This window comes from Sphaeramia orbicularis, chromosome 3 (genome assembly GCF_902148855.1).
Source record: "Sphaeramia orbicularis chromosome 3, fSphaOr1.1, whole genome shotgun sequence".
Classification (NCBI taxonomy): domain Eukaryota; kingdom Metazoa; phylum Chordata; class Actinopteri; order Kurtiformes; family Apogonidae; genus Sphaeramia; species Sphaeramia orbicularis.
Genome location: NC_043959.1, coordinates 53073120 through 53085995, shown reverse-complemented (window position 1 = coordinate 53085995; position 12876 = coordinate 53073120). Strand labels below are relative to the sequence as shown.

General features: G+C 37.4%; 1 protein-coding gene and 1 long non-coding RNA gene across 3 annotated transcripts in view; one reads left to right on the top strand and one right to left on the bottom strand.

Moving 5' to 3' along the window:
- LOC115413860 (LIM domain only protein 7-like) overlaps positions 1-12876 on the top strand; it is a 41145-nt gene that overhangs the window by 12557 nt on the left and 15712 nt on the right. The window contains exons 7-11 of one of the 2 annotated variants that reach the window (XM_030126982.1): positions 3161-3274; positions 3353-3518; positions 4760-4913; positions 11804-11863; positions 12625-12784. In XM_030126982.1, the coding sequence (XP_029982842.1) occupies positions 3161-3274; positions 3353-3518; positions 4760-4913; positions 11804-11863; positions 12625-12784 (654 nt within the window). The remainder of the gene's footprint in view (positions 1-3160; positions 3275-3352; positions 3519-4759; positions 4914-11803; positions 11864-12624; positions 12785-12876) is intronic. The other variant, XM_030126989.1, reaches the window with a different exon arrangement.
- On the bottom strand, positions 1858-12817 carry LOC115413873 (uncharacterized). The gene is made up of 4 exons (XR_003934520.1): positions 12807-12817; positions 12182-12184; positions 5303-5308; positions 1858-1989 (listed from the first exon to the last, which is right to left on the bottom strand). It is a non-coding gene; the product is annotated as an uncharacterized LOC115413873 (long non-coding RNA).

Genomic DNA, 12876 nt, shown 5'->3' with positions numbered 1-12876 from the left:
TGACATCACCACATGCATAGACATGATGACATCAGCTGGATCCATGCCAAAATAAGCTATAATATGTGTGAGGGGCGGGGTTTGTTGTGCCTGGCACTACTTGTTAAATATTTAGTCTGTTCAGTTGTCACCTACTGTATGGATTATTTTTTTATCAGCTGACTACTCAATCATGACAATGTTAATTCGGACACGTCGTGGTGATGGGAGGATATCCCTTGGCACTATAGACTGTTACTCTGCCGCGGAGACAGGCAGTCTGTCAAAATAGTTCTCGCCTCTAGGCAAATGAGAAATAAATCGTGTCAAATGCTTTGCTTGCTGAAATGATAAAACACTAAATGCCAGGAAGAGGTCCATATTTCACAGGACTTTACTCACTGTCTTCACTGATGACAGGTTTGTATGCAGCTGTCAGCAGGAGTCGGTGCCACAAATGGTGTTTTTTTGTTCTTTTTTTTTTTTTTTTTAACTGTCTCGACTACACAATGCACCTTTGCTTTACCAGGGTTTTCTCATGTCTCTGAGAAAGGTGGACCAATGTTCTGTTTGTGGTAACTTTCTTTAATGTTAGGCAAAATGTATAGAGTAGATTCTATCACTTTTCTCACTATTGTCCAAATAGAGTACTGCTCTGCATTCTTTCAGGTGTTTCATTTTACCTTTTCCCATTTAGCTGAAAACATAATATTGCTAAGCAGAGATTGTAATAGATTTACCAGATCGTATGTGTGTGTGTGCGTGCTGTCAGCTGCATTTTACTTTGCAAAGAACGAGAAAAGAATATCCTGTTTGGCCGTATTTCCCTGAGTGATCAGGGTAAGCTTCCAGTTTTCTTCAACTCATTTTCTCCTATTTCTTTTGTAAGTACTCAGAGTAATCATTTAGTGTGTTCTTGTTGTTCAGCATTGTCACAAACACATCACCGGCACTCTGTCAGTTACATCATCCTGTTGCTCCCCTTTGATGTCATGGCAGTTCTACTTGTCATCCGTTATTTGTTGGTACACTTTTGTAACTGACTTTTTATTATATCTATATTAAGTTATTTATGCTGTCTATGCCCCGTATGCTTATAAGCAAACTATTATTAAGCTTATGGAACACTAGAGGCACAAAATGAGCAGGAAGGAAGGAAATTTATTTCTATGAAAAGTAATCAATTAAAATTTCAGTATTGTGACAGTGCTAGTTGTAATTTAGCAGCCTGTTAAACCAGATAAACAGAAGTGTAGTAGTTGTTTTTCCTATTATTATATTCTATTAACCCTTTCATGCCTATTGGTCACTACAGTGGACAGTTATTCAAAGCCGTTTCCTTGTATATTCATGGGTTTTGTTGTTTTAGTTCCATGTCAGCCAATACAGTGGGTGCTTATGCATCATCTCATACACTGAAATTCATACCATTACTGTAACTTTGCTGTTCTTGATAAACTTGATCAGCAGTGACATGTTTTAGTGTAAATCAATTGTTATTTATAAGACAAGAAGAGGTTTTTTTTGCATATTATTTCAGTGAAGTGAGTAATAACTAGCATTAGAATATGTTAAAATGTGAGAAAACATCAGATTAGCAGCATTAAAACTGTTTTTCTGTCATTGTTTTCATATCACTTTCTGATATTGGGTTTTAAACACATTTCTATACTTCAAAAACTAAATGCATGGACATTTTTGTAACTCCATGGAGAGAAAAAAAAAAAAAAAGAAAAAAAAACTCAGATCACATTATTTTTTTCATGCCTAAGGAGGAATAAAAACACCCAAGACAAAAAAATCTAGACTAAGGTTCTCATAATTAATGCATGAAAGGGTTAATGACCACTGTGGTGGCTGACCAAAAATATGTAAATGCTAAGGATGAATCCCAATTTACCCCTTGGCCCCTCCCCTTTTACCCCTACCCCTCCCTTTTGCGCGTACATGTGAAGAGGTAGTGTTGTTCCGATTCTCAATTAGACAGAGGGGAAAGGCTAAGGGGGAGGGCTGTTTGGCTCCTGAAATGGAGATTTTTCAGGACCGTACTACGAATGGAGGGGTAGGAGAAATTTCACATGCTAATTCTGTTCAAATCATTGGTAAAATGGAGGTAAAGAGAGCCAAAAAGTGTAGCAGTGTGATGAAAGAAACACACAAACGTATGTATTTTCTTCGCAAACAACTTTATCATTTGATCGATGTTTAATGCTGTTTCAATGTGTTACAGATCGCATTTCTGCGGTTTATAGTTTATACCCGCAAAAAGATGACCAAAGCCCATGGAACAGAGATGGTTACACTTACTGACGGCATGATGAATACTTTTTGAATCAAAGTTTTCAAATCTGATAATAGCGGCATAGATGACTGCTGATGATGTCAGAACAGGTTGCAAAGGGTTGTCCCATTTCATAGAAGAACGTTTCAACCCCTAACCCTTGCAGCTCCGTTTCAAGGGGTAGTGCCAAGGGGGAGGGGTAAGGGGGAGGGCTAAGGGGTGAATTGGGATTGAGCCAACATCTCAAAAAATAATCCCACAATCCACACAAAGATGCTCAAAAAATCATTTATAAAAATAAAATAATAATAATAATAATAATAATAATAATAATAATAATAATAATAATACAATGCTCAGTGCCTAAAGTAAGCATTGTGAAGCTAAAAATAAAAGCTAAACATAACAAATATGTAACTTAACTAATAACACTGACCTCATCTGTGCCATCTAGAGTCAGGAGTGTGAGATCAGAGACTGTCATGTACTCATCTCCATCCCTGACCACTAGATGGGGTTAAATCAAACACAAGCAATGTGAGTCACTGGAAATAATTTTGGCTTGTACAAGAAGAAAAGTTACTGGGATACAGACGGCATGAATAGAAATGTTATTTTCTCATGGTTCAACTCTGTATCGGAGTATAATTGAAAAGCTTAACTATTTTTGCTACAATTTCTCAGTTCAGTTTATGCTTGAGTTGTGCGTTTGGCTCTTCTGTCTGTTGCCCACCCACTGTTTGTATGTTTTGACTGGTTCCATTTTCTAACACTATTCAACTCAACAGTCAATGGACTTGTTGAATAAAACAGATAACATCAGTGACAACCACATGTCAATGGCGGTTCAGGTTTTGAGTGGTTGGGTTTTGATTCGTACCTCTGTCTGCCCTCTTTCAGGTTCTCATCACCGTCTACTGGCTGGGTCGTAAAGCTAATCTGGATCCGTTTTACAGTGGTCCGCAACTGAACTTTAAGGCCTTTGAAGGATTGTTAGGACTAGCTTTGTCCAAGGTGCACTGCATTTTTTAATTTCAACTACTTTCTTAATGTTTTGGTCTGATTTATATTAATCCTGCTGTAAAAAATCAGGCTTTGGATGATGCTGGCATCGTGTTTATGAAAGAAGGCGGATACAGAGAGTGCTGGTACCCAGAGAAGGAGGAGATTCGACACATGAGACGGAGCTGTAAGAGTGAGAACTCAGCAGACGGCATGGACTCTCTGGATGCCAGGGCTCTGTGCCCAAACAGTGAAGGTAGAGTTATGTCCATGTTCACCATACAAGCCTCTAGAGTAGTGTTTTTCAACCTTGGGGTCGGGACTCCACGTGGGGTCACTTGGAATTCAAATGGGGTCGGCTGAAATTTCTAGTAATTGATAAAAAATAAAAACTTACTTATAAAAAATATATGGTGAGTTGAATGAGACAATCACATACATAAAAGAAATGACAAACTCTGAAACTGAAACACTGTGGTTCTGTTTATCTTTCAAATGTTCATTGTGGTCAGTTTCAGATGTTGCAGCTCTTTCATAATTCATAGTTTGAGTTCTTGTTTGTTCAGTATTAATTGTCAGCCTTGTAAATCCAAGCTGGACTGACTGTACATATCCTGACCAAGGAAAATAAAATTCTCACTTTGTGCAGTAATCTACACCTGGCTTTTCTGCCTCTGTTCATAATAATTTACATTTTATAAACTTAATGTGTCTAAAATGAACTTTTATCTGCAACATAATATAGCAAACTATTACATGATCAAAAATAAATTAATTTTAGCAAAAAAAAAAGTCTCTGTTTTGAATGTCTGGGGTTGCCAGAAGTTTGTGATGTTAAAATAGGGTCACGAGCCAAAAAAGGTTGGAAATCACTGCTCTAGACTGTTTATTCACACTACACACCTCTGAAATTACAGCGTTTGGGCTTGAAAACTACATAGCATGGCGAAACCCTTCAGAAACAACTTTTTTCTTTACCTGTTGTTAAGCATTGACCTTTTTTAAGCTAAACCAGTTTATACTTCTTCTTTGTAATTCTGAAATAACAGCAGTTAGTTGGAGTGGAAGGCAGCACTTCTTATCCCAAAGGATTTTTCCCTCCAGGGAGCTACTTGCTGCTGTCAAACTGCAATAGAAAGCTATTTCTGTTATTTCAGTGTCATTTGTCTGCAGTCTGTCATCCTCGGGCTCAGTGCACGTCTGTGATGAATTGTGGTAAGTTCCACATAGAGGGGATGAGTTCGTGTGTCAGGAGAGGCTGAAATATTTGGATCAAATCTCCCTCAAGACCTGACTGTGTGAAGACTTAATACTGTAAAAAAAACTTGATTATATAAAGATATTTAGATGATTATGTATTGATGTTGGAACGTTGTGTTTTATTTGAAGTTTAATTATTCTTTATTGCCATTTCTTTTTGCTCATGTTCCTCCACTCCATTGTCCAACTTGTACAGCTTTTTGTGCTTATGTCGGGTTCTTTGTGGTTTTCCTTTAGGTTGTGGAAGTGATGCAGAGGCTGAGCAGGTGTTCAGGATGGAAGCGGCACAGTCCTCCATACAACACAACAGAGGTTACGTCCCTCCACCACTCCTACGGGCAAAGAAGGGACGGGAGGAGGGTGGACTGGGCTGCACTAGTCCACTTTTGAGGTACTGCACATGTATCGGCAACACAGAAAGTTTATGTTGACACTAATTTACCTATCTATAAGTGTTTTGTTTTGTTTTTTTTTTTAAGCTCACCAGCCAGTAGGCCATGAGCTATTGTGAAGGCACTGTGTTCGTTAGCAATTTTTTAAAAAACATTGGATACCTAGAGGATTCATTTCAAATTTTAATTGTAGCTTCCTTGGGATAACGTCTACAAAGTTTGTTCGCAGTTTTGAAAAATGTAGATTTTAATATTTTTGATGAATTTTTGAAATACTACAAATTTGCCTTTACTTATAATCAGAGTGCGATTTGTTGGGGGGGATTGGGGGGGGGGGGGTCAACCAACCGATGTAAATAACAGGCAGGTTGTTACAGTTTTCTTACACCTATATCTTACATTACTGGCACTAACATTCCCCTGAACTGAACTGTTGCGAACATCCCCATGCACTGAGGAGCTGTAAAGAGGGGGTAAATGTAACAAATTCATGGGGCCCAGCATTTGTTGTGGGGGGGTCACAGAGCAGTGAAGGGGGTCCAGTGGATACAGGTTAGAAGTTGTGAAAATTTAGTGTAAGATCTGTTGTATAATAGAGGAATAGAACCCAGGAGTTGGAAGTTGAAAGTATGTAAAGTTTCACTTTGGTTTCACGCCAGCATTAGTTATGCTAGTTATACCATACCATACCATACCATACCATACCAACTTTATTTATAAAGCACTTAAATAACTTTACAGCTGGCCAAAGTGCCATACACCAAACATAAAACAAGGGATTAAATAAGTAAATAAAACTAGTGATAACACAGGGTGTTAAGCTGGCTAAGAACAACAAAATACAACCATCATAAAAACAAAGACAAATTAAAATCTGTTAAAAAACAAAAAAAAAAAACAAACAAAAAACCAAGTCACTCACTGATTAAAAGCTAATGAGAAAAAGTGCGTTTTTAGATGTGATTTAAAGACAGGTAGAGACTGAGCCTGTTTAACAACTAAGGGCAACTGGTTCCACAACTTTGGGGCGACAACAGAAAAGGCACGGTCCCCATGAAGCTTCTTTTTAGTTTTTGGGATATAGTTATGGACCACACTCCCACGTATATAACCCCCCGGACAAAAAAAAAAAAAACATCCCCCGCCTCTGTTTTTTTTGACAAACCACCCAGCTTATAATGGTCCATATATTGATAGTTTATAACATGGAAATGGTCACAGCTATCACCGTAGTTACTATTGAGCACTAATAGGAAGTCATATTTGGACTTTCATTTAATTAGCTGAGTTCTCCTCCAGTGAAAGTACCACCCACTTCTATTGGGAGATTGATCTCCTGCATCCAGACCACAGGACTCGAACATAGTGGCAGAACCTGACAACTTGTTATCAGCTTGATTCCTGATTGAACATGCGGGTGAGCTACAGGGCTTTTTTTAAATATGGGAATTAAACTTGGACATTTGAGTCCAGTCGGTGGAGTTTGACCAGCAACACATGTAGCAATAATGCTGTAGTGGGTTGAACCAAGGGCAATATCTATGGAAATGTCTCCTTGTTATAATAGCATGCGCTGTTTATGAGGTTTTTCCACTTGCACCTACGTAACTCAACCTGACTCTGTTCTTTTTTTTTTTTTTAAATTATCTTTTTATTGGAAAGGCAAATGTCCATCACATACACTAATAACAGCCTTAATCATTCAAGAAAATAAAATAAGATGGATGTAGAAAGTTTCAGTGATTATATCCATACTGCCCTTCCAGAATTTCCTTTTGCGGACCATCAGTTTTCAGTTAACCTGTTTAAGCCTGACCATATTTTCAGGGAAAAAAACACCTAAAAGGATATACCCAAAGTAAATGAAGAATTACTCCACAATAATAAGGTTCATATGGATGTTCTTGGTGTCTATGGACATTTAGAGACCTCACAGAATCTATTCCCATTGTCTAAAATATTGTATCTATTACTATGCCTGAGTAAACTGTAACAAACTAAAAGAGAAATTAGAATTTTTTTATCCTCTCCTGTTTTTTTCCAGCTGGATTGACGATGATATGCATAAATTAATTGTTCGTGTCGGAGATTTTTAATAGTATATATTTCACCCCACAAAGATTAAAAATCATGTTTGAACATTAAAGTTTGGACTAAAATACACTTTTGATGTACTTTTATTAACATTAGGGTCTAAACTTTGAGCAAAAGTTGAAAAAAAACATCCATTGTCCTGATTTATTATATTTTTATAGTAGATGAATATTAATATAATTTTTTCGGCCTACGGGTGGGCTGATCGGGCTAAGCAATAACACAGCAGAACAGAGCAGGGGAGTGCACCACCTTGTACAATCACAACATCATATGAAAGGGGATAGGTTTACACAAAGCACAAGTGCAATCAAATGAAACCAGATCTGACAGGCTTTACATACTCAGTTCATTTGGACCAGATATTATAATTTTTTTTTCTGTTTCAACTCTGAGGAAATAAGATATCTCCTCTATAACATAAATCTCAGACAATTTCAATGCATTCATCCATGGTGGGTACCCAACTCCATTCTACTTGGTTTTTAGGTTTTTTCCATTAGGTGATAACACTTGCTACCAGGTATTTTTTCAGTACCTACTCGGCTGGGGTTCCAAGTGAGCTGAACCATCTGATTGCAGGCCACTGATTGGCCAGGGAGTGACATTACTGGATGAGTCATGAGAATGAGTGAATTTGCTCCATTGTTGTTTGTGTCGCATACAAATGATGCTACTGGAGTTTCTCTCCACCTTGCCATGACGGCCCCACCCACATTAGTCTAGTATCAACTCCTATGTTACTTATTTCACATCTTGCAGAGGTTGCTCTCCAGAATTTCTTAGTGATATGATGAATCTTGTGGGCTGACATTTGATAAGATGACATAGTTATCACAAGTGGTAAATGTCTTGTCTCTATATGCAGATTATGATATTTTAAGCTTTTGTTTAAGTTTGTTTTTTTTTTCTCTTTAGGTGATAACTAAGGGGTCTTTAAGCTGTCAGTGCCTGCAGTTCTTTTCTAATCACAATTCACCTGCAAATGAGGTGATTAAAATGTAGTGTTTACAATTCTCAGTCTTTGTCTGTGCTTACTAGCTTGCCAGAGTGTTTTCCCCCTAGGGTTCAAATCTGTTAGTGTTGAGTCACCTTTAGAGTGTGACTCTGAATGATAACAATAATCAGCCACCATCACCCTCGCCTTCAGCCTTACACATGCCTGAAGTTAATTGTTTGACTTTTTTAGAAACTGAATAACTGAACTTAACATTGAAAACAAATAAACAAATAAGAAATTCCACTCACTGAACATCAAACTAACCATCGAAATCTATGCAGGAGCACTTGTTTACATACGAACAATCGTTATCCTTTCAAAGTTTGTATTTCCACTGTGAATCCTGCCAACTTCAGCCAGTACCGATAGCTTGTTAATCCACCTATTGACACCGGTTAATTGACCTGTGCTTTGCCGTGCATCACCAGAACAGTCTTATTCGGATGCAACTGAATAATATTTGATGGAGCAAGCCACTGTATTGACAGTTAAATCTCTTTAAATAGTGTTTAATTCAGCATTGAGACGATATAAGATTGGGGTGTTTTTGCTTGTCTGGCATTCAGCTGTACTGCCTACTGCTCCACTGCCTTACAGCTGAAGTGTACAGGGTGAGGAAACAAAATTTACAATGAACATTTAGTTGTTTTTTCTCAGCAGGCACTACGTCAATTGTTTTGAAACCAAACATATATTGATGTCATAATCATACCTAACACTATTATCCATACCTTTTCAGAAACTTTTGCCCATATGAGTAATCAGGAAAGCAAACGTCAAAGAGTGTGTGATTTGCTGAATGCATTCGTCACACCAAAGGAGATTTCAAAAATAGTTGGAGTGTCCATAAAGGCTGTTTATAATGTAAAGAAGAGAATGACTATGAGCAAAACTGTTACGAGAAAGTCTGGAAGTGGAGAAAGCAACAAAAAACGTACCAAAGCTTTTATTAAAGCTCTCAAATCCAAAATCCTAAAGGATCCAACCAAATCCAGGAGAAAAATGGCAATTGAACTTGAGGTAGACAACAAGACCGTTAGAAATGCAGTAAAATATGATTTGAAGTTAAAATCTTACACAAGAACACCAAAACACTTGTTGACAACAGCAACAAATCCAACTTTAGCAATTTTTGGGAATCATGTTTATGGCCGCCTTCTAGCCCAGATCTAAACCCTCTGGATTATGGTGTTTGGGGCGTTTTAGAACATGCTACCAGTAGAACATCACACAGCAATGTCGATTTTCTTAAAGATACTATTAAAGAAGAATGGGAGAAGTTGTCACCCGAATATTTGAGGAATACTTGCGCAAGTTTCAGGAAGCGTGTGAAGGCAGTTATTGAGAAAGAAGGAGGACACATAGAATAAAAACATTTTCTATTATGTAAATTTTCTTGTGGCAAATAAATTCTCATGACTTTATATAAACTAATTGGTCATACACTGTCTTTCAATCCCTGCCTCAAAATATTGTACATTTTGCTTCCCCACCCTGTATTGTAATTATTACTATTACCCTTGTGCTTAAAAGGCTGAACTGGCCTCTGTGTATAAATTCATCACACTTACGCCGCCTTAACATTTGAGCGTCTCTGTGCTTTTAGAGGGGCATTTTCTGAGATCCTTTTAATCCATAATTCAATCCTGTATCATCTTTTATACATCGGTGTATAAATGATCCAATACAATTGACTTTGAATAAATACAGCAGTGGTTATACCGCTCTCTGCTGTAGTAATGAAGATGCCCCATTCTCCCTGCAAACCCACCTCACTGTCTCCTCCTGAGTATTTTATTGATAAAGAGCTTTTCTCGTAAGCTTTTTGTGATGAAGAGTCAGAGGAAGATTATACTGAGTCAGACCCCTTGCTAGATGACTTGTACGTTCGCCAAGTGCAACTTAACCCATAGAGAAGACCCTGGTACCAGAAACTGCAAAGCTTAAGGTCTGTAGGTTGTTGTTAGCTTACTATGATGCAAGGCAGTGCTAATATAGAAGATTTACGCAAAATTAATACAAAACAAAGCTCAAATTGCAGTTGTGTTACACAGTTTTGTAGCTGTGTGCATAATGGGGAGAGTTTTTGATGCATTTCTGGAACAGAATGCTAAAATTAAAGTAGCAAAACCCTCTCTTGGGTTACAGGCCACAGACTGACTCCTTTGATAAAACTCAAATTATACACAGAACATAAAATCTATTTCTGTGTGGAGCTAATCTAATGTTCTGTGTTGCATGTGATTGCATAGGATTTCACATTATTTAACTTTGGCTTTGGCTGCAGTTTATGAATCAGATTAAATCCATAACAGAAAACAAACTAGATCCTACTTTGCTAGGCTTAAGTGTTTATGTAGTAACATTTGTTGTGATGAAAACTGGTAAATGTAACATCTTGCATAAATTAAAGGTTTGTTTTGGCTTATTTCAAGACAAGTTTTGAAGTCAGTTTTTATCATTTTACACCATTTCATGCATCTTTTTTTGTCTTTTATTAGAGCCACAAAGCTTTAACATCCCCACTACAGCTCAAAACCACTTCTAAGAATTTCTAAACATAAATATTCTCTTTGTTCCTGAAAATGTCTACCCTACATACTTAACAAATTGAACTTGTTTTAAAAAGTGCGCACTGCTCACTGATGTAATCTTTAACCAAAGTGGAAAAGTACATCTGAATATTTGCATTCCCAGAATTCAAATGAAACAGCTTAACAACATAATTACAGTTAAGATAAGCAAATTGGACTGGACCCATGAAAGAAGGTAGTTTTATGAAGTTATCAGGCAAATGAAATGTATTTTGAATTTCTGCTGTTTCTGAAAGTATTTCATGTATAATCTATCTAGCATTTACTCTATAATCTTTTTATGTATCAGATGTTGGGACATCTTCACACTGGCATGTCGAGTGACTCACTAATTCATGATGATTAAATAGGTTTGTCATAAACTGTGTACTATATTGACATCCATAATGGAATAGCATTTATTTATAGCACCCAGTTCACTGCCTATGGTAACAGGGTATTTGTACAAAATAAAAGATTAAAATAAATAAATCAGTAAATCAATAAATGAATGTAACTCAGAGCTGCACAATATATCGTTTGAGCATTATCATTACGATGTACGTGTGCACAATAGTCACATCGCAGGTCCTGCAATGTTGGAGGCAAGTGAACTCAACGTGTTTTCATCTAATTTCAACTTGGGTACCTGACACACACTGCGCACAGCGATCCACCAATCACAATCGTTCTTAATCAGTTTGGTGTGAGTTGCTGGTAACAATATTGAAAAAGGAGCAACGAACAAGAGAAAATCACCGTAAATGAAGACTTGATGCCACAAAGAAAAGCAACGTCAGTTATCTGGAATTATTTTGGCTGCAAGAAGAATGATATTGAAACACATGTTGTGTCGATAGTGCCTTGCACCTGTCGACACAATGAGAGGAAACAACTAATTTGTTTGACCATTTACGTCGGCACCACACAGCTATTATATACTCTTGAGTATTTTTACATATTGCAGCATCTATCTCAGAGTTAAAAAAAATTGCAATGTCAGTTTTTTCCAATATCATGCAGCCCTAGTATAACAATAATTTTAATAAAATAAATGTATGCTGCAGTCAATAAAGTAACTAAATTACTCTGTGGGTGTGAAATTACTTTTTTTGTCAAAACCTGTGTTGGTAATTCTCCCACTTTATTGGTCATTTCCTGAATTTGACTTTTAATGATGAGGTTTGTTACTGAGAATGTGTTTGTTTCTTTGGTTCTATAGAACGTGTCACATTCAGTTTAGACCTGAAGCACCAGTTCAGGTCAACCCTGGCTGGATTTGGTAAGTCATGGTTTTGGCTGTAGAGCAATGGCATCTGGGTGTAAGTGCTTTCTCACTGCTTTTATATTTGCAAGCTTTTTTCTTTTTTATTGTATTCATATTGGCTATGAAGACATTATGCTGTAAACATCATGCCGCTATTGGCTGGCTTGTCCCTCACTATTAATATTCTGGGCTGAGACTCGTCAGTAGAATATTTATGACAAATGACAAGATTGATTATAATCACAGTCTTGGTTCTTCCTATCAAATAATGTCATAGTTTTGATAAACCACCTGCTAAATGTTGCTCTAAGTTATTTGAAATCCATGTCTGACACCCTCCGTTGCCCACAGCAGTGCTATATCTTGTTGCAAGTCATGATGGTTGTGTTATCCAGACAGCAACATCTGTTGCCATTTACACTGCTCTGTTGCTTGACTTACATGCTACTCTCCTCTTTGCATCTGGCTAAGGATTATGTTGTTATGTTTATGTTGTTGTGTGGCAGCAGCCCATATTGTGGTACGTTAGCCTACTCTGTGTGTGTGTGTGTGTGTGTGTGTGTGTAAGGAGGTACAGACTGTCCTTGTAAAATGATTCATACGTCTGTGTCTGCAGCATTTCAGAATTTTCTGCATCATGCCTTTTCTGTTGCATTAAGAGTGTTTTTGTGCAATATAAGGCAGTGGTGTCACCCAAATATTGATTGAAATGGCATTATTTGCTGTTTAAACATCACAATATTAAATTCCATGTCCTATCGGTTTGTTTGGACCAGGAGCAAGTCACTGAGCGATATACCCATGGTGTACCCTGTCCGTAAAATTCCTGGTGGGCATACCATTGTGGATGATGATCAGGACAGTGACACAGCAACACAAGAGAATAAACTGAGGAGCAGTGTGGCTCCCAAGGACACTGAAGCTCAGTGGCAGGATGTAAGTCGAAGATAAGATTAACCCTTGAAACTGGTGAGATTACAGTGTTTATATACACGCAAACAGTGACATTGGCTCATGCTATTGTTTCA